The sequence below is a fragment of the Urtica dioica genome, chromosome 3 (assembly GCF_054948205.1).
Source record: "Urtica dioica subsp. dioica isolate 48M chromosome 3, U.dioica_male_clone48M_v1_H2, whole genome shotgun sequence".
Lineage (NCBI taxonomy): Eukaryota > Viridiplantae > Streptophyta > Magnoliopsida > Rosales > Urticaceae > Urtica > Urtica dioica.
The window spans coordinates 5,267,403-5,292,625 of record NC_142758.1 but is presented as its reverse complement, the minus strand read 5'-3'; the positions used below and the strand labels follow the sequence as shown (position 1 = coordinate 5,292,625).

Sequence of the window (25,223 nt, the reverse complement as noted above, 5' to 3'; positions counted from 1 at the left end):
TCCCTCAGCTTGAATCTCGTGAAAGATAAGTTGCAATTATTGCACTTGACTCACGACCATCTTATTGTCCACCATTTTGAACTCGAGGAAATGGCCCACGATGTATTTTTTCGAGCCCGCGCCCTCGGTCTTGTATTTCTGATCGAGTGATTCCCAAAGCTCTTTAGAAGATGCCTTGGAACTACATACGTTTTATAGGGAGTCCGCTAGACAATTCATCACATAATTCCGATAGTCAGAATCCTTCCAAGTGAGAAACGTCATTTTCACTTTCGGATCGGTCTCGTCCTCTTGGAGAATCGGAGGATTGTCGGTCAAAAACCGCACAAGACCAATGATGGTAAAATAGAATAGCATCTTTTGTTGCCATCTTTTGAAGTTCAAGCCATCGAACTTCCCCGGCTTCTCGATCGGCATCATTACGGGAGGCCCTCGGACCGCGCTCGCATTTTGAACATGACACGCGGGTCCGTTCACGACCATAGCCGCCATCGAGTGAACAAGACCCACAGGTCCATTTTCGGCCGAAGCCTCCGCCGAGCTTTGTGGTTGTGCCACGATGTTCGGGTTCATAGCGTTTGTCGTCAACACCTCAATGTTGGAAGGCAACGGGATGATCGGATTCCCCGACGCATCCACTCCGTTCAAACTGTTGTTGTTTTCCATTACTACAAAAGAAAACACCTAAGTCAATAAAACCGTTGAAAAAGATCAACAAAAATAATAAAAATATTTTAAACCTTCTTCCACGAGCAAGCTGTCTAAGAACACTATTACTTTAAGATTGTTAGAAATATTACTTAAATAATATTTATCTTCTGGAAAAATACGACAACTTTGATATTAGAATAAAAAAAATACAACATAACAATATAATGAACGAAAAAAAGAAGAAGAAAAAACAAGATGGAAAACCAAAGGCCGAAGACCGTTCGACGGTCTCCTTAAAGTAATATTGCCCTCACACGGGTGTCGGAATCGACGAGCAATTTACCTCCCAGGATACGACGGCGGAAGACAAGAAGAACGGTACACCAAACGAACTTCTCCAGCGAACTAAACACTGCAACAGAACTAATCACCGACTACAAAATAAAAACAATTTCGGAGTAGAGAATGAGAAGAGAGAATTTGTGTGTGATAGTGTGTTTCGAATGAGAGGTAGAGGCCTCTTTTTATAGGCCAAGGTCTCAGAAGTTACAACCTCTAGCCTCACACAAGTTATTTGTAGAATTAACAAATTTATGAAGTGGAAATTTCAATAAGGCCCAAGCCCGAGACCGAGACATTTTCGAAACACGAAACCCGAAACCCGAGCCCGAGCCCGGCCCGGCCCGGCTCGGCTCGGCTCGGCGGCGGCGGCGCGTGTTTGTGTGTGTGTGTGCACGCGCGCGAGGGGTTAAGAGTTAATCCACCCACACTCTCCTCTATTGTACTTGCTTATCCACTAAAGAAAGATGATAATATATATACACTACACAACACACTTACCCAACTCATGTGGGACTTTTGAACTTCACTTCATTTTCACATAACAAATGTGTTCTTTGAGCATACTTTGAGCATCAATTTCTCATTCATTATAGTTCCAATTTTGGAAAACTCATAATCGATATTATACTCCATTCCGCAAGGAAGAATAATACGAAGGAATTATCAAATTCTGTTGACTGAAACCCATTCAAATCTTTGCCTAAGGTCAGCAACTCATTAGATAATAAATACTCTTTATTATCCACAAAACTCTCTAATATTCCAACATGGTCTTCCTTCCTCATAGAAGACGAGATCAATTTTGGCTGGTCTCCTTTCTGGCTGAGACTCGTCGGACTCCCAACAGGATATCAAAACTTTTGCGAGTGCTAAAGAGCTGGCTGAAATGTTTGGGAGATTCATTAGTTGCTCTGTCAGACAAGGGAATAACATGAGGATTTTGGGTGGACATCGACACAAGGAAAAAACTCATCGCTGGTCTTTTTCTTGATCGACGACCTTACCCACTCTTATGGATTCAAGGCAAGTTTTAAAACTTGGGATGGATCTGCTACAAATGTGGATGCTTTGGTCATGAAGAGATATATTGTGCTCGCAAAACTTGGGCCAAGGTAGTTGAGGATCACTCGTCGGAGGTTAGCACGTATGGGGCTTGGATACGGGAAGAATCAGGACTTAAATCATGGAGATGTTGATTTGAGAAGGGAAGCTCCCGGAGGCTGTGGAATGGCTTTCATTCCCCGGTAACGGAGACCGCCTACCTGCCAGTATGGTGAAGAACCTACTCGACCAAATGAAAGCCAAAGAAGGGGAGACCGTCCACATCGGGGGAACACCTGCTACGTAACTTAGGTCGAGCCTGATTCAAGCTCCGCATAACATGTCGGAAAAGATTGTTACCTAAGAAGGTGAAAGTTTGATGGAGGCAGTGGAACATTAAACTACTCTGGTGCCTTATGCGGGTTTCTGGGATAAAGTTCAAAGAGGTGTCAGTACCGAAAAGGTGATAGGAGTGGCTCAAGTCTCTGCCTTACCTAACCAGAGTGCTGTAGAGAAAGTCAAATCGGGGGCAGATACCTCATGGAAATGGGGTTTCAGAGGTTGTCAAATCCTTGAAATCTCCTCTTAAGGTAATGAAGTCTCCTAAAAAAAATAGCTTCTCCTGTTGGGCCCAAAGCCAAATCCTAGTCCGCTGTTTTTATTACTCCTGAAAAAGAAAAAAAGCATGCCTTTTGGGTCAGCCACACTTGGACCAGGGAGTGGCCAGAACTCACTTGCGCCCAAAAGAAAGCTGGAGTTAAGCCTAAAAGCTGATAGATATGTGGTGGGTACTCCTGGTAGTTATAAAAAAATTCCAATTTTGTGACTTAGGAAATGAGGACTTCCTGGAGAAATCTGATGATTTGAGTAGTTTGGCCATCATTTTCCAAGGAGTCTTCGCGTCCGGACAGAATGATAAGTCTCAAGATTTGGGACGGAATGGAGATAATCTCGTCAAGAGGTGGAGGAGAATTAATGAAGTGGAGAAGAAAGGGAACAAGATCACTCCAAAATACATCAAGCCGAGTGTAAACAAGAAAAGGTGAGAATGAAGACGGTACAACGAGTGACACATATGCTACAAGCTTCAAGATCGAGGAGGCGAGTCATCCCAAGCCCCCCACCCCCTGATGTTAATCTTTCGTGGAATTGTCGGGTCTCAATGGAGAATCGACGGGGGAGGCTCTTCGGAGGCTAATTAGAGAAGGTAATCCGGATTGTGTTTTTTTTATGGAGACTAAGATGAGTTTGGAAAGAATGGATTTGATGAGAAAAAGATTTGGTTTTTGGAGTGGTGCTACTTTCTAGGCTAATGGTTTGGCCGGGGGAGTTTATCTTTGGTGGAGATTTGGGGAAAAAAATTAGTTGTTTGGAAGGTGACGAAAAATTTGATTTGGGTGATTATTAGAGGTGATGATAGTTAAGAAGATTGGGATCTCTTCGGGGTCTATTGGCTTCCCTACGCGAGAGAACATCAAGCTTTTTGGGACTCGATCCTGTCATCAACTTTATGTGTTGGGAGGCCTTGGATCTTAGTGGGAGACCTTAATCAAATTGTCTCGGCAGGTGAGAAGTCAAGTGGCCAGGCGGTTACGTGGAGCTCGAACGGGATTCTTAGAAACTTCTTGGACAATTCGAGTGATGTGGATCTTGGGGCTTTTGAAGGTCACTTTACTTGGTCGGATGGGCGGGACCATTCATTCCGTATCTGGGAGAGACTTGATAGGGCCATTGCGAGCCCGGAGTGGATACGCAATTTCGGTAAAGTGAGGGTGAAGGTTCTTCCGATGGTAAGCTCGGATCATGCTCCAATTTACCTTGATTGCTTCTTGCTTGAGAACAGGGGAAGATGCCTTTATGTTTCTTTGAAGCTTGGGCTAACGAACCGGAATGCAGGAACATTCTGCGAGAAGTGTGGCTCCCTGCCAATACAGGGTCCGGAGGGGGGCCTCTTATGCCCAAAACTCGCTTAGGGGGCACAAATCCAAAGATGGCAATCGATTCAGTGGAAGAAAGTTCAAAATCAAATCCGGGCCAAGGAAGATGAGCTCATCGCCGTACAAAATGTGAGACACAGCGTGGTTGATGTGATTTATGAAGTGAGACTCCAATCGGAGATATTGGAACTCAATCGTGCGGTGGAAAGAGTTTGGAGGCAACATTCGAGGGAGATTTGGCTCAAAGATAGGGATGCCAACACGCATTTTTTTTCCATACGGCCACGGTCATAAGAAAGAAGAGGAACTTTATCGGAAGTATAAAAGAGGAGGATGGCTCGTGGTGTGAGTCCCAGAGAGAGATCGGGAGGTATTTGGAGTGCAAGTTCGCGGAGCTTTTCAAGGCTGATGACACGGAGTTCCCGGAAGATTTAGAAGGCCTTATTAATTCATGCACAGAAGGTGTGGATAATGAGAGGATCGAAGCTATTCCCTCTTAAGCGGAGATCAAGAGTACGGTGTGGAACATGCCCGAGCTTAAAGCCCCCGGACCGGATGGGCTTTAAGGTTTGTTCTACAAGAAATATTGGGATTTGGTAGGGAAGTGATCTCTTGTGGAGTGTATCCAAAAGTTTTATTAACAAGTTTCGCCCGATTAGCCTTTGTAACTTTAGTTTCAAGGTCATTACCCGCATCATCATCTCTGCATCCGAGGTCTCCTTAGTAAGATGATTTCTCTGTTTCAATCGGCCTTTGTTCTGAGAAGATGGATATCGGAGAATACTATTTTTTTCCCGGGAAGTAATGCATAAGATGAAAACTGTTACCGGAATTGATGGCCTCATGGGAATCAAGATCGAAATTAGCAAGGCATATGATTGCTTGGATTAAGGCTTCCTCCTTTTGGTGCTTAGGTGCTATGGTTTCTCCTCCAAGGTGGTCAAGGTCATTGAGCAATGTGTGTGCTCGACGTCAAGTGCAATCCTTCTCAATGGGTGTCTGCTTAAGACTCTCTGTCTCGAGAGAGGTCTCCGACAAGGTGATCCTTTATCCCCGTACCTCTTCATCATGACCTTTGAAGTCTTAAGTCGGCTTCTTGTGAGAGAAGAGGAGAGAGGTCACCTCCATGGGATTAAGATCGGGAAAAGGGTCCCTAGCATTTCACATTTGATGTTTGCCGATGACACAATATTTTTCCCGGGCTAAAGTCGGGGAAGTTGAAGCGGTGCGGAGTTGCATAGGGAAGTATAAAAAATGATCGGGCCAAGAGGTAAACCTTCCTAAATCCGGTACCATTTACTCTAGAAACTGCTCTATGGCTTTGAAACACGTGATAGGTATCCGACTCAAGATGGAAGAATGTGGTAAGGATATCACGTATCTCGGGAACCCCTTGATCATGGGAAAGAATAGATCCAAGGCTTTCTCGTTCCTAAGAAGAAAGTGTTGGTGATTATTGCACCTTGATAACCATATTAAGTGTGAAAATAATTAATTACACTAACAAGAGCTAATTAATAATATGGTTATCTAACAAGATCTAGATTTACTTATTAATTATTCATGAAAGCAATGTCAAGCAACCAATAAGAGCAAGGTTCAGAGATTCGATAATACTTACATGATTCCGATCAGCTACTGAATCTTCAAGCTTTGACTCCTCCATCTTCAATCTTAAAAGACTATCTTCAAGCTTTTGCTCCTCAACGCTCTGAACTCGTCAGTGATGACACCGTAATCTTTCGAGACGTAATCTTCGAGACGAATAAAAATGGTGAGTGGACACAATCTTTATCTCACTACGATCTACAACGAGGTGTTTAGATCGCACCGTATTTATGGTCTTGGAATCACGGAGTTCCAAGAGGGGGAGATAGGGAGTCGGCCGAGGAGAGAGGGAGAGACTCTCTTGGTCGAATTTTCTAGCACAAAAGTCTGTATGTCGCCTTCTCATGAACCCTTATTTATAGCAGTGGAAATGATATATTCTTAGTAGTTTCCAAAATATATTATTTTCTTTTATTGTATTCACACCAGTGAATCAAAGCTTAGCCATTGGATCTCATCTCTTGAATCCTACTTTCTCTCTTAGTCATCAGATCAATATCTTTGATATTTTATTTTCTATTTAAATAGAGAATATTTAATTATGATAGAATAAAGGAAATATCTTATTTCCTTTTAAATATTATTATCTCCTAATATTCATGAGAGAGAATAAATGACAATATCTTATTTCCTTATAAATATTATTCTTTCTCCTTTATTTAAACAACTAAAGAGAAAATATTGGTAAGTACCAATGATAGCATGGACGAATTTTGACACACAGACCAAGGGGTTGGCGCAAATCCCAATGCCCAAAACCCTAAAAAAATCGTCCACCTCATATGTGCAATGCCCAATTGCTTAAAACCCAATTAATTATTTATTTACCCTGTCCAACAATAAAAAAAAGTAATTGATTAATTATTTAATTGATCAAACAATAAATAATTAATACTACCATAAATAATTATTTAATTATGCAAATACCCATATTTCAGAATTAATATTGTCAATCATAATTACAGCTAGTGAGATTATAATAATGAAAACATTATTATTCGAAAGTTCTTATCCGCCTTTATTAGAGCCGAATATGGGACTATGGACCTAGTATTAGAACTTAACAAATCCGATGAAAAGACGAAAATTTCAGTTCTCTTTTCTATATCGATTTGTCTAATCTTTGTCGAACTCCACCTTGTAAGCCAAGACTGAATCCTCCTTGATACTAAAATTATATTTACTCATCATGACGAATGTCCACTGATATAGTCAGTTCGTGATCAAGATCTTCCAAGTTCAACCCGGGTCGAGAAAAGTCAAATATTATGTTATACTTTTTTTGACACCTATAAGCCCTAAGCATTGTTGCTTCTCCAGCGAAAGATTCTTCCGATTGTACAAACTTTGGAAGTGCGCGCAATCTATTGATTTTGGAATCAACCCTTAGATGAGAGAACATTTACCTTCTTCCATGAAAGCTGGATTCCATATTTATAAATCACTTCCCACTCGAACCATGTTCCGCAACTCCCAAGACATAAGTTGTGATTAGCGTGATAGTGGTCTTTTAGCGAATGAGTCAAAGAGTGCGGTAACATGATCCAGTGTCCATGATAACTTCAAGATTTAGATCAAGTCTCACTGTGACCATCATTTGCGACCTCAGTTAGTGTGTCGTAACGGTCCTTAAACGACACATCTACAACCAAGACCTGTCCGGATCGTACACTTACCACAAGTGTAGAATGCTCTCACTAAGTGATCAACCTTCACTTGTGTTCCACATATATGATTTCATATTCAACTACCCAGTAATGAACCAATCATCGATCAATTTTAGTTCACTGCCCAAGCTCAGATGTTGTGCATGTGACTCAGTTCGATACGAAGACTATGGGTTGATGAATGTTTGATAAATCTTAATATATAAGAAATAACGTTTTCGATTCGAATAAATTATAAATGAAAAAAAAATTTATTTTATTAATAATTCAGCGAGAATTTACATAAGCATCTTCTCATGGGCAAGAATTCCTAACAGAAACTTCATAGCCGGCTTGAAGGGTTGATGGCCAAAACCATCTTGAGAGCTGGGAGAACGACGTTGGTGAGAGCCGTTGTCCAAAGCATCCCTACTTACACAATGTCGACCTTCAAGTTACCCAAGACTTTTTTACGATCTTTGGATAGATGGCAAGAAGGTTTTGGTTGAGTGGTAAATGCGGTGAAGGAAAGTATGTGCCCCTTCTAAAGTGGGACAATCTTTGCCAACCTCGGGATCGGGGAGGGCTGGGGTTACGCAAATTCTAAGTCACCCACTCGGCCCTCATTGCTAAAATTGGGTGGAATATTGATGCTGGCTTGAACCTCCTTTGGGTTAGACTTCTCAAGACCAAGTATTGCTCGACGTCAAGCTTTTTCGAAGTCAATTTTAAAGGAGGCAATTCTCCAATGTGGCGGGATATTCTTTCTTCTCAGGATTTCATTAAGCAAAATTCGTGTTACATCATTAGAGATGGGAAAGATACCAGGGTCTTTGAGGACTTCTGGTTATATAAAGATAGGCTTTTTGATACCACCAAAGGTTATATGCCCAATATGCGTGTTCACAAACTCCTGGATGAAGGCAGTAGATCCTGGAACAATCCACTCCTTCAACAATTATTCACGATTGTGGAGGCGAGAGATATGGAGAAAGTCAGATTATCTAGGGCCTTGGGTACAGATACATTGGTTTGGTCTAATGTCCCATCGGGGAATTTCCGTGTCAGCTCGACGGCGAAGATTTTGCACAGAGCTCCTTTAGTCTCAATGGACATTCTCTAGAACAGAATTTGGAAAGCAAAACTACAGTTGAGGACAATATTTTTGTTCTAGAGAATTGCTGCGAACTGCCTCCCTACAACGGTGATTCTTCGCCGACATGGCTTAGGGGATGACAATTTGTGCCATGTCTGCGGCATTAAAGAAGAGACTCAAGCTCATCTTTTTTTTCGATAATGCTCGTCGAATGTGGTTCTCGGAGAGCTGTGGCGCGAACTGGGATATTGGCGAGAAGGCCTCGAGGTTGGAGGTCATGAACTTGGTCTTCGTCAAGGATCAACTCTGGGTCCGTGATGGAAGGGAGAAGAACGAGTTTTTGACTGGCCTCAATTTTGACGCTATTTACAGCAAGTTATGTATTATTTATCTAAATATTAATTATGTATAATCTGTTTTGAACGATAATTAAGAATCTTCTTTTCATTATCAAATCACGAGCATATCGCTGGAAAGTAATATTGTATCTCCAAAATCAAAATCATAAATTAAACTATAATTAACGCGTTTTTGTTCTTTTAATTGTCTATTGGGGTATTTAGTAATGTGGGAGACGTAATCCCAATTATTCTCTTGTGTCACAAATATGAGAGTTTCATTTATAATCTAATTGGGATAGCATAAAGCTTACCATATATAACACAAAATTTACCTCTGATTCCTTCTATTCGAGACTCTTGGTCTGTCATTATACCTCGAGAAGTAGAAAGAATTACAATCCCCATTCTGCATAAAAGTCTCGGGATTCCTTGATAGTTAGAATATATTCGTAGATCGGGCCAACTAGTAATTAAAGCAATTAATAAATTCGAATAAATTAAAAAGGCATTCTTATTCGGAACGCCTTGTGATCTTTAGCCAATTTTGCGCTTCAATATAATTATTCGGAGTAAGCGCTAGAGCTTGTTTCCAATATTCGGCAGCTTGAGCAAACCAAGCCTCCGCAATTTCAGAATCTCCTTGTCGAATGGCCTGCCCCAGTCGGAATAGGGGGTACATTCCTTCCCTTAGAACCGTACTTGAGAGTTTCCGACCTCACACGGCTCAACGATCAAGCTCTTTTGGTGTACATTTTTTTAATCTACCATATATAATTAAATGAGATTTCTCGTGGGTCCATCACATTTTCATACCAAAAGAAGAAGAAGTTACGAGTTTCAAACTGAAATTTTGATTACTAATTTACTCAGTTTTATCTTTTCTCCAACCTTTATTAAAGTAGAAGCATTTAAGCAATTTGGAGGTGGCGGAACGACAATATTTTTCGCCCTCACAATCTGAACTTCTATCGTACGATCTCCAATATCAAAGCGAGCATCAAAGAACGGTGCAGAGCTATGGAGGCTGCAGCTTCTCAAACTTAGAGCCGATATGTGGCTAGGCAGAGGGATGAGGACATTGGTTCATGGAGTCCGCCGAGGGAGGGGGTGCTGAAGTTTAATGTCGACGCAGCGTTCGGCAGCTCCGGGGCGGCGATTGGCGTTGCTGTCAGAAATCATGATGGTCCTTTTGTGTGGTTTTGGAGAAGTCTGGTCTCTGCTTAGAGTGCTATCGAGGCTGAAATGTTTATCAAGCTCTCCTCCTGGCGAAGTTTAGAAACGTCAAGAACTTGGTCGTAGAAGGAGACAATCAAACTGTGATGCGAAGTCTTCACTCTCAGAGTCAATGCTCGGGTTAGAGATTAATGTCTCTTGTTAAGTCTATTTTAGAGTTGATTATCTTTTTTGAGTCTGTTGGTTTTAGCTGGGTTAGTAGGAATGTGAATGTAGTCGCTCATGAGGTTTGTCAATGAGCGGCAAAAGATCGCGTTTCCAGTTTTTGTTATTTTGGGGATATCCCAACCCTTGTCCGGGATAACTTCGGCCTTTCGACCTTGAGTAATACACGAGGTAAGGGGTACTCTTTTTCCTCACCGTCGCACCTTTTCAGGGGTCGGTGAGGTTTTTTCAGAGGCCCGTTTTCCTTTAAAAAAAAAGTAATTTCATGAGCAAGTTGATACATGTTACTCAATTTTTTTTTCAAAGCATGATCACTTCTTCCGGTTTTATTTTTGTTTCTTTTTTATTATTTTAAAATTATATTAGTCTATAGTAATTCTTGAAGTAATAAATTATTATAATATCACATTTTCATATGCATATAATTTGTTAAGAGTCGTATTAATTTAACAAATTTATATAAAAACATATATTTAAAAAAAAAATTTGAACACAAGATGTCACAAATCATTTTCTTCTCAAGCAAACAAAAAATAAATCAATATTTTTTTTACAGTGGATACAAGTAACAGCAAGAAAATAAATACTTTATGGAGAAACTACAAGTTTTTACAATATAGAGAAACTGAATTGTTTATTCAAATTAAATAAAAATATATAAGAAGTGAGAAAGAGAAACAAATAAATAAATAACAAATGAGAGAGAATATTAATTCTAAGTGTTTAATTAGATAGTATTTTGTATATATGCATATGTGCGTGCCGTGCAGGCACGGCCCTTGACACTAGCTATATATAAAGAACGAGAAGAAAAAAAAATCAAATTCAAATCCAACTACACACTATAGTTTGCCACTATTATAAAATTCACAGCGCCAAAACCACAAGCTAACTGAGAATATTGAATTTGGATAGACTCGGTTTTGGAGACGTTTTCTCTCTTAGAGATTAGACTCGGTTTTGAGTGAGCGGCCATGGCCGAACCAGACAGTGGAGTTGAGGATATTATCAGACGAACTAATATTCTCGGAATGGAAGATGATGACGAAGATTGGGAGGTTGTGGAAGGGTCTGCGATCTCCTTCGCTGATGAAGGTATTTTGGGACGTGTAGTAACAAGGAAGCCATTACGTAGGCAAGCTCTGGGGGCCCTCCTAGAGGGGTTGCGGAGCTTGTCGAAAGGATGGCGTCTGAAGTTGCTAGACACCAATGACACCGGGTGTTTTTTTCAGCTTTGGTGCAAGAAGAAACAGGAGAGTCTGACTATTGCCCAGAAGGAGGTCTGGTTCTTTGGACAAGGGACGGTCTTGGCTAAGTGCTGGCCGCCTGATGGGGATTGGAAAGCTGCTAACTTGAATGATTTTAGCTTGTGGGTTAGGGCAGTGGGGCTCCCCCCGGAGATGGTGACTATCCGTAACGCTCAGAAGGTGGCGAGCTCGGTGGGAACTATTGTGGAGCTCAAGCTTGATAACCCAAAAGACGTGATGTTTAAGAAGTATTTCAGATTTAAAGCCAAGGTACCCCTGGATGGTAAACTCTGTCCGGGGAGGTTTGTTCCATGGGGGGGAAGGGGGGAAGAAGAACTGGGTGGAGTTTCAGTATGAAAAACTTCCCCCCTTGTGCTTTCAATGTGGGTCGCTATCCCACGAGGCCAAGCTATGCACGAACCCGACGGTCATGATCCGACACGAGGACGGTCAGGAAACTCCGGCTTTTGGACCATGGATGAGAGCCGATGTGAAGAGAGGAGGTGAATTTCTCTCGCCGTCGATGACTAAGATGACCTCGCCTCCCCATCAACCCAACTCGGCAACCCAGAAGAATGGCACAGAACCAGGCCGGAATCCCGCTGAGTCGTCAAGTCCGAATGTGAAAGCGAAGCAGAGGAAGGCGGCGGCGGACGATCCGGAGGCGGTGATGCAGGGTAAGCAGAAGCCGGAGGCGACTGAGAAGGGCCCACGTGCGAGCGACTCCGTGGACATGATGCCCCCGAATTCCGAGGCTATCCCAACGGCTCCCTCTCTGACCAATGAATGCCTTCCTTCGGCCAGTAAGGCTCCGTTCTCGAGCTCGTCTGTGAGTTCCAAGACTTACTCGGCAGGCGTTCTCTCTCCTGGGAACGAGAGTTTCAAAATCGCAAAGAAAAAATCCTCTTTCTCGAAACGACAGGCGGGTGGGTCGTTTAAAGAGAAACTTGAATTCTTTGCTGGGCCGAAGCCCAACTCAGACGCTGCAAGCCCTTCCCGTGTGATGGGCAAACCGAGCAAGTTCTCGGGCCTAGTTTTGAATCGGGCTTCGTCGGACTGGAAGCCCCATCCCAAGGCCTCAGAGTCTGCGACCTTGGTGAAGCTTGACCCCGCTCCTGCGCCTCCTTCCACGGCCGTCGAGAAGACCAGAGATGGCGGAGCCACCGACGATGAAAAGCCGATGGCCATGGTGGCAAAGACGAAGGAACGACCGTTGCCTACTGTTCCCGGTGATCCTCGGCCTTCTTCGGGAAAGGATAATCTGGGCTCTCTCGGCGTGCTTGGGACCTCGCTGGGTCGCGAGGGTGAAAGGCTGCCACCGCCTCCCCTCCCCCCGATCTTCTTTTTCTCTACCCCAGCGCATATCGGGTCTGCCGCCAATGGCTCTTGGAAGAAACGTGCCCGTCACACGAGCTCGCCGAAAACCCTGAACAGCCCTCTGCTCACTCTGGAGGGGGCCCAAGATTCTTGCCCGGGTATGTTTGAAGCTAGAACCGCCTGCAAATTGGCCAGAAGGGAAGATGCTCGCGAAGATGGTTTGGCTCCTGCCACGACCCCGAGGCTGTTGCAGGAGCCGTTTCTTCATGCCTCCCCTCACTCTCCTGTCTTTGTTGTTTCTGCGTCTATGGATTCAGTGGAGACCACCCTGAAGACTGAAGCAGTGCCCCACGGAGATGAGGGACGCCGAGACCAATGATTTCCTTACTGTGGAACGTCCGGGGGTTGGGCAACCCCGGGACGACGGGAGCTCTACAGTCTCATTCGCGTAAGCTTAAACCCGATTTGATTTTCCTCTCGGAAACAAAGCTTACGAGTAGTGGGGCTGAACGAGTTCGTGTATTATTGGGTTTCGATAACTGTTTCGCGGTGGATCTGGTGGGTCGGAGCGGGGGTCTTATGCTCTTGTGGAAGGATACGATCCGCTTTTCTCTAGGATCGTATTCCCGTTTCCATATCGAGGGAGTGGTGGAGGACGACGAAGGAAGAGTGTTGAGATTTATGGGTCTTTACGGGGACCCAGTGGCTGCTAACCGGAAGTTTTCGTGGGAGCTTATCCGGCGAGTCATGGCTTCCCATACCGGGCCGTGGCTCATTGGAGGAAATCTTAACGAGGTTTTGGAGAACCGGGAGCTTAGCGATGGAATGACCCGAGATCCGCACCTTCTCGAGTCGTTCTGGCATATGCTTGAAGACTGTGAGCTCGAGGACTTGGGCTACGAGGGGGCTGATTTTACTTGGAGACACAGCTCCTCTCCGGATAGCGTCGTGGAGAGACTCGATCGGTGCCTCGGTAACTCGGAATGGAAGACTCTAGTCTCGTTGGCTAAAGTCTTCCATCTCGAGTATTGGAGCTCGGATCATAGGCTTCTTCTTATTACGTCTTTCGGAACTAAAAATGAGGCCTATCCAAGGAAGTCACGGAGGTTCTTTTTCGAGGAAGCGTGGTGTGACGAGGAGGAGTGCGGAGCCATTATCCGGAGAGAGTGGTTAGTTTTAGAGGAGAGGGGGCTGGTCAATAGCTTCCTCGACTCTATCCGGCGTTGTACCAGAAGCCTCGCGCATTGGAACAAGGGAAAGTTGTCCGAGCTCAAGAATATGATTGAGAGGCAAAAAGTGGTCGTGGATCGGGCCGGCGATCGTCGGTTTGGGGGCAGCCGTGGAGACTTGGGCCGGGAGCAACGACAACTCGATAGCCTTATCGAAAAAGACGAGTTGTATTGGCGGCAACGGAGCCGGATGGCGTGGATGAAAGGGGTAGACAAGAACTCAAAACTTTTCCACCGCAAGGCCACGACGAGGAAACGGAACGAGATCCGGGGTCTTCACGACGAGGCCGGGGAATGACGAGGCGACGACAAAGGGATTGAGGAGGTTATTACCGCATATTTTGAGGACATCTTTCGCTCTTCTAATCCCGATCCGGAGAGTATCGCGAAGGTTCTCGAAGGTTTGGAGGAGAGAGTTACCTCGGAGATGAATCGCCATCTCCTTAGCCCCTTTGAAGAAGATGAGGTGAAGACGGCGCTCTTCTCGATGGACCCTATCAAGGCCCCGGGGTTGGATGGTTGCCCGGCTCTTTTCTACCAAAAAAATTGGACGGTGGTGGGAGAGGGGTTGACTAAGATGTGCTTGGGTGTCCTAAATGACGGTCTCTCGGTCTCGGAGCTTAACGACACCCTTATCACCTTGATTCCCAAAGTCGATAAACCCACAAAGGTGAATGATTTTCGTCCCATTAGCCTTCGTAATGTTGCTTATAAAGTGATTTCTAAGTGTCTCGTTTCCCGCTTGAAAGGTCACATGGACAAAGTGATATCGGAAAATCAAGGGGCGTTCGTGGGAGGGCGTCAAATCTTTGATAATGTGATGGTGTGCTTCGAAGGGATACATACTATGAAGAGGGGCCGGTTCGGCAACGGAGATTACGCCGCCTTGAAGATTGACATGGCCAAAGCCTATGACCGTGTGGAGTGGGCTTTCTTAGAGGCGGTTATGTTGAAGTTGGGTTTCGATTGGAAGTGGGTGGAGAAAATCATGGGGTGTGTGACCTCGGTGTTCTTCGCCTTCAACATCAATGGCACGACCCGGGGGCATCTTAAGCCGAAAAGAGGCCTCCGTCAGGGCGATCCTCTCTCCCCTTTTCTCTTTCTCTTTTGTTCGAAAGGCCTTTCTTGGCTTCTCTTGGACAAGGAGAGGAGAGGACTCATCAACGGAATCAAGTTCGGTCGTGGAGAGCTCCGGGTTTCTCACTTACTCTTTGCCGACGATAGCCTCATTTTCTTCCGTGCGAGTGTGGAGGAAAGTGAGGAAGTGGCTAGATGCATCTCCCACAAGGGGGTTGCTGACGATATGTGGCTAGTTGTTTCCGCCTCCCAAAGACCCTCATCGATGCCATCCACAAGGCTTTAGCCAAGTTTTGGTGGGGTAGTTGCGGAGAAGATAAGAAAATCCATTGGTGCAAGTGGTCGGAGTTGACGGCCCACAAGACGGAAGAGGGTTTGGGTTTCCGGGATTTGGAGCGCTTTAATCAAGCACTTGTGGCTAAGAACGTGTGGAGACTCCTTCGGATCCCGGGGAGCCTCGTGGAGAGAGTCTTCAAAGCTAGTTATTTTCCCACCGGATCCCTTTTGGAGGCCAAGGGTAACTTCGGAAGCTCCTCGATGTGGCGGGGCTTGCTTTGGGGGAGGGAGGTCATCGTGAAAGGCTCGAGGTGGAAGGTCGGGGATGGTGAGAGCATAAATGTCATCGGCGATCGGTGGATCCCTCGGGCCCCGTACTTTACTCTCAACGATCCTCCGCCTATCCCCGAGAACATGCGCGTGGCGGAGCTCAAACATCACAACGGCGAGTGGAATGAAGCCTTGGTCCGAGCAATGCTTGATAAAGATGATGCGGAAGCCATTCTTTCCATCCCGACTTCCGTTAAAGGGCAGCCCGATGCGCTTCGGTGGCACTTCTCCAAGGATGGTGAGTACTCGGTCAAGAGTGGTTACCCGGTGACCTCGACCCCGGCCGGGCGGACTCTCGCTTCCACATCCGAACCGAGAATCACCGAGTCTTGGTGGAAGACTCTTTGGAAGCTCTCGATACCGCCTAAAGTTAAGCTCTTCGCTTGGAGAGTTTGCAAAGGGTGGATTCCGGTGAAGTCGATCCTTGCCCGGCGGAAAGTGTGCCACGACACTAAATTCCCGGTGTGCTTCGGCGGGCCGGAGACAATAGCTCACGCCATTTGGGGTTGTCGGTGGTCTCGGAAAGTTTGGGAACTCACTTCTCTCGGGGACTTGGTTAGTTCCTTCCGGGGAGACGATGTCACTTCTTTCTTCATCACCGTCATGGAAGCCGTCGAGGTTAGTAACTTGGAATTGTTTATTGTGTTGGTTTGGGAAATTTGGAACCATAGGAATAACGTTTCAAGGGGAAAGGATAAGTGGAACCCGGGAGATCTTGTGGAATGGGCCGGGGGTTTTCTCGACTCGTACCGGAAAGCCAACCCCGCTAGTCCGCAGCCCCCCGCGCCTCTTTCGCCGTCGGTACCGGTTTGGCAGCCCCCACCGGCCGGTGTGGTGAGTGTGTGTGTGGACACGGCCATCGACAACCGTAAAGGGAAGTTCGGAACCGGGTGCGTGGTTCGGGATCATCGGGGGTGGGTTATTGCTTCGGAAATCTTGGTGAGGAACGTTGGATTCTCGCCGGTCCTTGCGGAAGCCTTTGCCATTCTTGGAAGCTTGCGGTTGGCGGTGGAACTTGGGTGTAATAGGGTGGTCGTGTCTTCGGATTGTCTTGAGGTGGTCCAAGCCATTAAGAGGGATTCGATACCGGCCACGGAACTCGGCACTCTCCTTGAGGATATTAAGAATTGTAAGTCTCTTTTTTCCCTTTTAGAGGTTTCTTTTATCCCTCGTTCTTGTAACTTTGTAGCCCATAATTTGGCTCGTTATGCTCTTAAGTTCTCTTCGGCGTCGTGGTGGTTGGGGTTTGTCCCGCCATGCGCTATGACGGAAGTTATCAAAGATATTGACCGTTGTAACCACGGTATTCCTCCGTCATAAGTGAGGCTTCTTAATGAAATTTCGCCCGTGGTGCCGGCCACGTTTATTCAAAAAAAAAAAAGGCACAGCGCCTAGTTTTTTATTTCAACAATATTCTCCCACATAGGTTACAATGAATAAAATAATGCGGGGTACATCGAAATGAAGAGAGCCAAGAGTTGAAAGTCATGCGTGTGGACAGGGTGTTCTTTAGACAGCAAGATTGTGGTGGTAACAAAGCCAATATTATTGTATTAGGTCATTGCTCAATCTATGAATAATTTTTTAACACTTTACAAAAATTTATAAAAATATAAAATTACTATACTGTTCGCTTGACTTTTCATTGACTTACTTAAGGACATAAATACTTTTATTTATTTTGCCGCTGAATCTGTAGATGAAGCTTCCGCACGCGTGGTCTCGGTGGTGCGTGTCGGAATGCGGATTCGATCTCCAGCGGTTGGAGCGACGCAATTTTCAGTTGCGAGTGGCGCTTCGACCAGGATCTATTTGTCGCCATCGTGCCGTTTTCTGCGACTTCGGTGGCCAGAAACTCCGGTCCCTGGAACTCCGAGCGGCAGAAATTAAGTATTTGTATCGTTGTGGAACTTGTGACTTTGACGCTGAGAAAATCCAGTTCCAAGTTGACGATCAAGGACTTTAAGTGAAGAAAGATAAGCGGAAGATATTTGTGTGTGTGTGAGAGAGAGAGAGAGAGAGAATTGGAGATCTTGATTTGTTAAATGAGTGAAAACTGATTCTCATTAACATTGACTGAAATTCTTCAGATTTATATATTACATGTATTGAAATCTAACTGATATAACAATATGTGACAGCAATGGGTTATTTTGCTGATGTGTGCCTTCCTACACTTGAGCGTATGAAGCTGAGTCGGGCACGTGCCTTGCACATGAGCTTAAGTTGCTCCTTCTTCCTTATACGCCCATGTGAGCCGAACGTTCTCTGGGTTGGAGATTTAGTCGTTGACTGAGTTCATGGAACCTCATCTCAGGCAGAGGCTTCGTGAAGATATTTGCTAGTTGTTCCTCGGTCGGAATGTATCGGACGTCGATCATATTGTTGGACAAAAGGTCGCGAATGAAATGTACATCCACTTCGATGTGTTTCGTTCGAGCGTGGAACACCGGATTGGAAGCCAGAGACCCAGCTCCTTGATTGTCACACCAAATCACTACCGTCGGAGAGTCTAGAAGAATGTTGAGCTCAGCGAGTAATGACTGAAGCCAGAGAACCTCAGTAAAAGTTTGGGCTAAGGCTATGTATTCACATTTTGTGCTTGAGCAAGACACACACTACAACAAATCTCACCATTACCGACGATTTTTGTCGTCGCTAATAACCCCATAATCGTCGCTAAATCTATTTAGCGACGATTTTTATCGTTGCTAAATGTCCGTGCCTAAATATATTTAGCGACGAAATAGTCGTCGCTAAATATATACCGACGATATTAGCGACGATTTTTTCGTCCCTAAATGTTTAAACGAGGAGTTTTTTTTAATTATTTAGCGACGACTTTATCGTCGCTAATTTGCGCGGGCTAATTTCGCGCGCGAATTAGCGACGATAAAGTCGTCGCTAATAAGTTAATTTTTTTAATAATTAGCGACGACTTTGTCGTCGCTAATTATTAAATTTTTTTTTTCGATTTTTGAAATTATTAATTTTTATCGTCGTTAATTATTTATTTTTTATTTTTTTTTCGTTTATGAAATTCTAAAATGAAAAATCAAATAAAAACCAAATTATATTATCCAAATCAACTTATATATAAAATCCGGTTACGTTTTCGATTATCGAGAAATATGTAAATAATAATATACTATACACAAAATATCTAATAAAACACTAGTCGCGACGTTTGTTTTGTCGTCCCGCCGCTCGTTTTCCCCCTCCTCGACGTGAAACGCTCTTCTGCTGGTGCTGAAACTCTGCAAGCTGCGGCGAAACAATGTGCTCATGACCAGTAGACTGACTCGGACCATCGGGCGCGTCTGCTGGCTACTATCGGGAGTCCTCTGTTGGCCGCCCGTTGGAGTGTGGACGCCAGGCGTCGGAGTCTGGACACCGGTCGTCGGAGTCTGCTGGCTGTGGGTCGACGGAGCCTGCTGCGAACTATGCGGAAATTGAGGCATAAACGAGCTCAGGTTGAGGCCGGGCACCTAACTCTGTATTGCCTCGGCGAACGAGGCGAGGGTCGACGTGAACACCTCCTGGGAGATATATCCTGGATGCGACGTCCCAGCCTCCGAATTACCGTAGACTTCGGCGAGGTCAGCCGCCATCCGTGCTCCCTGTGGCACCAAACATCCGACGTCGGTCAAGTGATCAGTCCGCGAACCCATAATATCGCGGATCGCCTGCTGCTCTAGGACGGAAATATCAACGTCCGCTCCTTGTTGCTCAGCCTCCGCTCGCAACATGTTGAACCTATCGACCAGCCGATCCTGATATAATTAACTAGTTAGTATATATTAATCGAAAAATAAGACAAAATAAATGTAAACTTACATAACGTGCGGAGGCTTCAAGAGTCAGCCATTCGGACTTGTCGGACTGATGTTGGCGCTTGTAGTTCGTAAACAAGCTCTCGAAAGCGCCTGTCTCGGCGCTCTTCTGCATGTAAACAAAATTTCAAGTGTTAGATAGTTTTAACGATTTGATGTATCATATAAACATAAAACTTACGTTCTTCATGCGGTGGGTCAAGAATCCAATCGTCCCCTGTCGACTCTTCGTCTTCTTCTTCGCGCGATTCGCCTTGTTCTTCGCTTGTATGGCCTGTAATATAAGTAAACGTACACGTAAATAACAAATCGTATAATAAAAGGGTAAACACATATTTAATGTAAATGATTTGATTACCTTAAACTCATCGCTCGTATATCGTTGTATAAGCGTCTCCCATTCGGTGTCGAGCTTAACGGTCGTCGGTTTCATCGACCGCGCCACATGTACGCTGCTCTTGCAGTCGATGTCGAACCATGACCGCAAGGTATGCCTCCAATCGCGAAGACGAGTCTTTGCGTCTCGAATGATTGCCGCATCGACAATCGCCTTCTTCTTCCCGGTTGCGTCGCCATCGACTCGAATGTCGTACTTGTCTCGAATCGCTGATCGGATCTCGGCCTCCTTCGCCGGCCCCACGTTCGCAGTCGTCCACCTTGGGACCGTAGGCGAGATCTTGTCCCGGACGACCAACCCGAGCGTGTTCGCGAAGGTCGCGAGATCCGGATCCATCTCTCGCTCAGGCTGCAAGAACGACTGAAACTCCTCGTTATAAGTAACGACTTCCTTCACCCCGGGGCGCCGTGCACGCTCAGATCGTTTTCCGAGCGTCGGCCCACGCACGGTGGGTTCGATATCCTCGTCGGCTTCTTCGACGCCATCGCGTACGGGCGCCGACTCGCAATAATTCGGGAGACGGGATAGGTAGTCATCCCCGCCTCCGCTGCCTCCGGCTCCTGTAGCCATAGTCATCTGAAATTCAAAACAAACTTTATTTAGTTATGCATTCGTAATAATTTAAATATGTTAATTTAGTTATTAAATGAAAAACGTTATATACTATCGATCAATCATCGTCGTCTGACAAATCATCTTCTTCCATCAAATCTTCGTCGTCAGTTTCTTCGTCATCGATAAACTCTTCTTCTTCAATATTTTTCAAGTCCAGTCCTTCGTTGCTCACGGGCTCTGGTCTCGCAGACTGATGACGCGTTGACAGTGAATCTAAATCTGACGGTTCCACCGACAACAGAACTGAAGACGAAGATTGACCAAGAACGAGGTCAATATCAGGAAGATCCCACACATTTCGATGATTACACTCTTCGACGATTCGCCAATCAGGACCATTCAAGTTATCTTCCAAGTAGAAAACTTGTTTTGCCTGAGTTGCCAAAATAAATGGCTCGTCTTTGTACCATTCTTTTACCACATACACGCTTGTCAAGTTGTTGTCGTTGCGTGTCCTTTTCCTCGGATCTTGGTCACCGAACCAACGACATTGAAATAAGACGAAACGACAATCGTTCTAATAAGTCAAGACAATGAATTTTTATACTTGACCGTAGAAGTCATGGCCTCCTTCACTTGGTACACATACCCCGCTATTCTGAGTCGTTCTTCTGCTATCACGTTGACGGGAGATAAATTTAACTTCGTTCACTACACAACACGGATACGTCTGTGGTGCGAAATGTGGTCCCAATGTCAATGCGTATAATTCGGAGGATACGGGTAATCCGTCTTGGGTCATACGAAACACCTACATATAACCATTAACTTAGTTTAATCATACATAGTTTAAGCATATTCTTTAAGTTAGTCAAATACCTTTTCCCAAAACCATTTTGGGAACTCGAGTCGATGCGCTTCTTCAACATCCGGCCGACCTTCTAATAATTCCATGAGATCTATGTGTTCACTGAAATAAAATTCATGTTCATTTAATACATCATTTAGTAATTCAAGTTCATTTACATCACTCATTTACCACATGAAATCGTCAATTTCGGGACAATTTCTTAAAATGTACCACTCAGCGAGCAAACGTATATTCTCATCTAAGCGTATCGTGGTCATCTTCCCGTAAGGCCGACAACTTGATGACTGAAACACCGATAACTCCCGTTCGACACCTTCAAAGTTAGACGCGACGTCTGTTCGTTATGGCATGTTGAAACGATTATCAACGCCTTCTAGATACCTTCATCAGAATGTCAATGCTTCGTCTACAACATACGCTTCGGCAATTGAACCCTCTGGTCTAGCTCGATTACGCACAAAGTTCTTGAGCGTTCCAAGGTATCTCTCAAATGGATACATCCACCGCATATGAACTGGATCTCCGTTAATAATTTCCTTCGGTAGATGCATTACCAAATGAACCATGATTGTGAAGAAATCAGGCGGGAAAATTCGTTCCAACTTGCACAATATAAGCTTCACATCCTCCTGCGCCTTTTCAATATCTGAAATTACCACCGTTCTTGAGCAAATAAGTCTGAAGAAGCTGCAGAGCTCTATTATGGCATCTCGAATGCTTCGATCCAGAAAAGGCCTAATAGTAGGAGCCAATAATCGCTGCATAATCACGTGACAATCGTGAGACTTCAAACCCATCAACCTCTCGTCCGCGGTAACATTCTTCTTCAAATTCCCCGCAAAACCATCAGGAAATCTGACAGATCTCAAGAACTCAGTAAACCGCTTCCGTTCTGAAGGTGTCAGAGTGTATGACGACGGCGGTTTCATCCATCTATCTCCCTCTTGATACAAATGAAGCTCGTGTCGTATGTTCCAGTCCGCCAGAGTCAACCGTGCATTATCTGTGTCTTTCTTCTTCCCCTCGATGTTCAGCAACGTACCCAGAAGATTGTCGCATACATTCTTTTCTATATGCATTACATCTAGGTTATGCTTCAGTGTAATACTCGACCAATACGCCAACTCGAAGAAAATACTTTTCTTTGTCCAATTTAGCTCACTCGCATCGCGCTTTCGTTTCTTCCCACCGAAGTCAGGGTGCTTCCCCGGGGTTGCATCTCCCACTAATCGCAATTATCGAAGTATGTCGCTCGCCGATTTTCTCACTGGTGGTGGTCGTTTCTCATTTCGTACCTTGTACAGTTTGCTCTTTCTCATCGGGTGTAACAACGGCAAGAATCGACAATGATCGCAGTAAACAATCTTGTTTCGAGCCTTAAAAGACGGTGTGTCGTTGTTACACGTCGGACAAGCAAGGTACCCTTGACCACTTCATCCTGACAAACTGCTTCTCGCTGGAAAATCATTCACCGTCCATAGCAGTATGGAAAACAACCTGAATAGCTCACCGGTCGAACCATCTCTCAACACAACACCGGTTTCCTACAATTCCTTCAGCTCATCAATCAGCGGTTGTAAAAAAACGTCCATGTCTTTTCCTAGCGCACTACGACCTGGTATAAGCAATGTTAACATCAAGTACGATGTTTTCATGCACAACCACGGCGGTAAGTTGTACGCAGTCAAGACTACCGGCCACATACTGTACGACAAACTCATGTCACCAAATGAGTTGAAACCATCGGCGGCAAGTCCAAGCCGGACATTCCTCGGTTCTGCCGCAAACATGGGATATTTTCGGTCGATCTCCTTCCACGTTGCTCCGTCAGCAGGATTTCGCAGTACACCATCCTCCTTAATGCGTTCATTCTCGTGCCACTGCATCTCTCGAGCTGTGTGTCGACTCGCGTACAATTGCTTAAGCCGATCTTTCAGTGGAAAGTAGTGCAACACCTTATGCGCTACTTTTTTTCACCGTCTTTCTTCAGCCACCGGCTCTCATTACAAACTGGACACTCGTTTAGATTGGCGTTGTCCTTCCAAAACAACGCGCAATCATGTTTGCAGACGTGAATCGACTCGTAACCCATACCAAACCGACACAATTTGGCCTTTGCTTCATAGGGTGACTCTGGAATCGTGTTGCCGATCGGATGAGACTTTTTCAGTACTTTCAGTAGCTGATCAAACGACTTATTCGTCCACTTGTTCATCACTTTCAAATGCATCAACGTGACAACGAAAGAGAGTGACGAATACTCCGTACAACCCGGCCATAATTCTGTGTTCAGGTCACTGAAAAGGTCATCAAACTGTCCACTCTGGTATTCTGCATTCGGGTCAATACTGTCATCGTCACCGTCTACGTCGTTGTGGTTTAAGATATCGTGTACAGCATCAAACATCCCACCTCCTCTTCCGTAATCCGTCGTCTGATACTGCATTACGTCATCTTCTTCCTCCCTGTGAAAGATTCACCTCGTGTAATTCCTCTTAAATCCTCTGATAAAGAGATGATTCTCTATATCAAGAATATTTTGCATCAACACGTTGTTACACCTCTTGCATGGACACTTAACTCGTCCATCGATGTTAACGTGTAGTCGGGCCATTGCCATGAACTCTGTCATGCCAGCCGCAAACTCAACGCTTAGACGTTGGTCCTCGATTATCCAATTCCTTTTTGGATAACTCATTTTACCTAAAGATTCAACATTTAAAAATTTAGTAATTTTCATATTTTATTTTATAATTTCACGATCCTACCGAAATTTCGGCAGAACCTCCCCTATAAACTTAACAACCCGGCATTAAACCTTTAACTTTAAAACCTGCATAGAAACATCCTAAAACTAACGATAAATCTAACCTCAGTGGTTCGATTATTAAAATACATAATCCATAACCAACTAATTAATTTCACATTTTTATTCTTTTTTAAATTTATAAACAACTAATTAATTTCACATTTTTATTCATTTTTAAATCTATAACCAATTAATTAATGTCACATTTTTATTCATTTCTAACAAAAATTAAATCCAATTTCAATTTCAAACCATAACCAATTAATTAATTTCACATAAACTACCTAATTTTCGTTAAAGTAATTCATTAATTTAAGTTTGTTACCTTTAGAGAATCGGTCGAAATTGGATGCGAATTAAGCGACAAACTATATCGATCTCCTAGCGTCGAGACCAACTACACAAAATTAAACAATTTTAAATTTTCTAATCGTAATTAACAAAATTACATTTCCTAATTTATTAATCTCTAATCTACTATACTTATATACATAATTAATCTCTAATCCTAATTTACAATTTTAAATTATCAAACATCCTAAATTATATCGTAATTAAATCCTAAATACTAAATTATATACTAAATTATATCCTGAATACTTATATCCTAAATAATTATATATATAACTAATCATGTAAATACTTATATCCTATATAATTATATATATAACTAATTATGTAAATACTTATATACTAAATTATATCCTAAATACTTATGTAAATATTTATAATAAAAATAATTTTAATATTTATACCTAATATATAACTAATTATGTAGAGCTAAAATATTTATACTAAATTATGTAAATATATAAAATATAACTTATATATATATATATATATATATATGTATATATATATAAACTTACCAGTGGTGGCGGAGGAAGAGCCGTGCAGGCGGAGGAAGAGGCGGACTGGGGAGGACGAGATGGACTTCGGCGTCGGCGGAGGACGGCGACGAGCTTCGGAGAGACAAATCTGAGGAGAGAGAGACATGACGAGAGAGAGAGATGTGAGGAGAGAGAGACATGAGGAGCGAGCGACTTACCGGAGCTTCGGGACAGCGGAGGACGGTGGAGGACGGAGGTTCGTCGGAGGAGAATCGGTTTTTTGGGAGAAATGGGAGAAAATGAGATTTTTAGGTCGGGGAAGGAAATGGGGCAAACTGATACGCGACCTGGTATTTAAAGACATTTATCGAAGATTAAATCGTCGCTAAATG

At 44.1% G+C, this 25,223-nt stretch overlaps 1 protein-coding gene across 1 annotated transcript; it reads left to right on the top strand.

The window, feature by feature from the left end:
• Positions 1-12,999: 12,999 nt before the first annotated feature.
• On the top strand, positions 13,000-14,151 carry LOC149402210 (uncharacterized). Its single transcript, XM_089608268.1, has one exon. The coding sequence runs from the start codon at positions 13,000-13,002 to the stop codon at positions 14,149-14,151; it is 1,152 nt and encodes a 383-aa protein (XP_089464394.1).
• Positions 14,152-25,223: the final 11,072 nt, after the last annotated feature.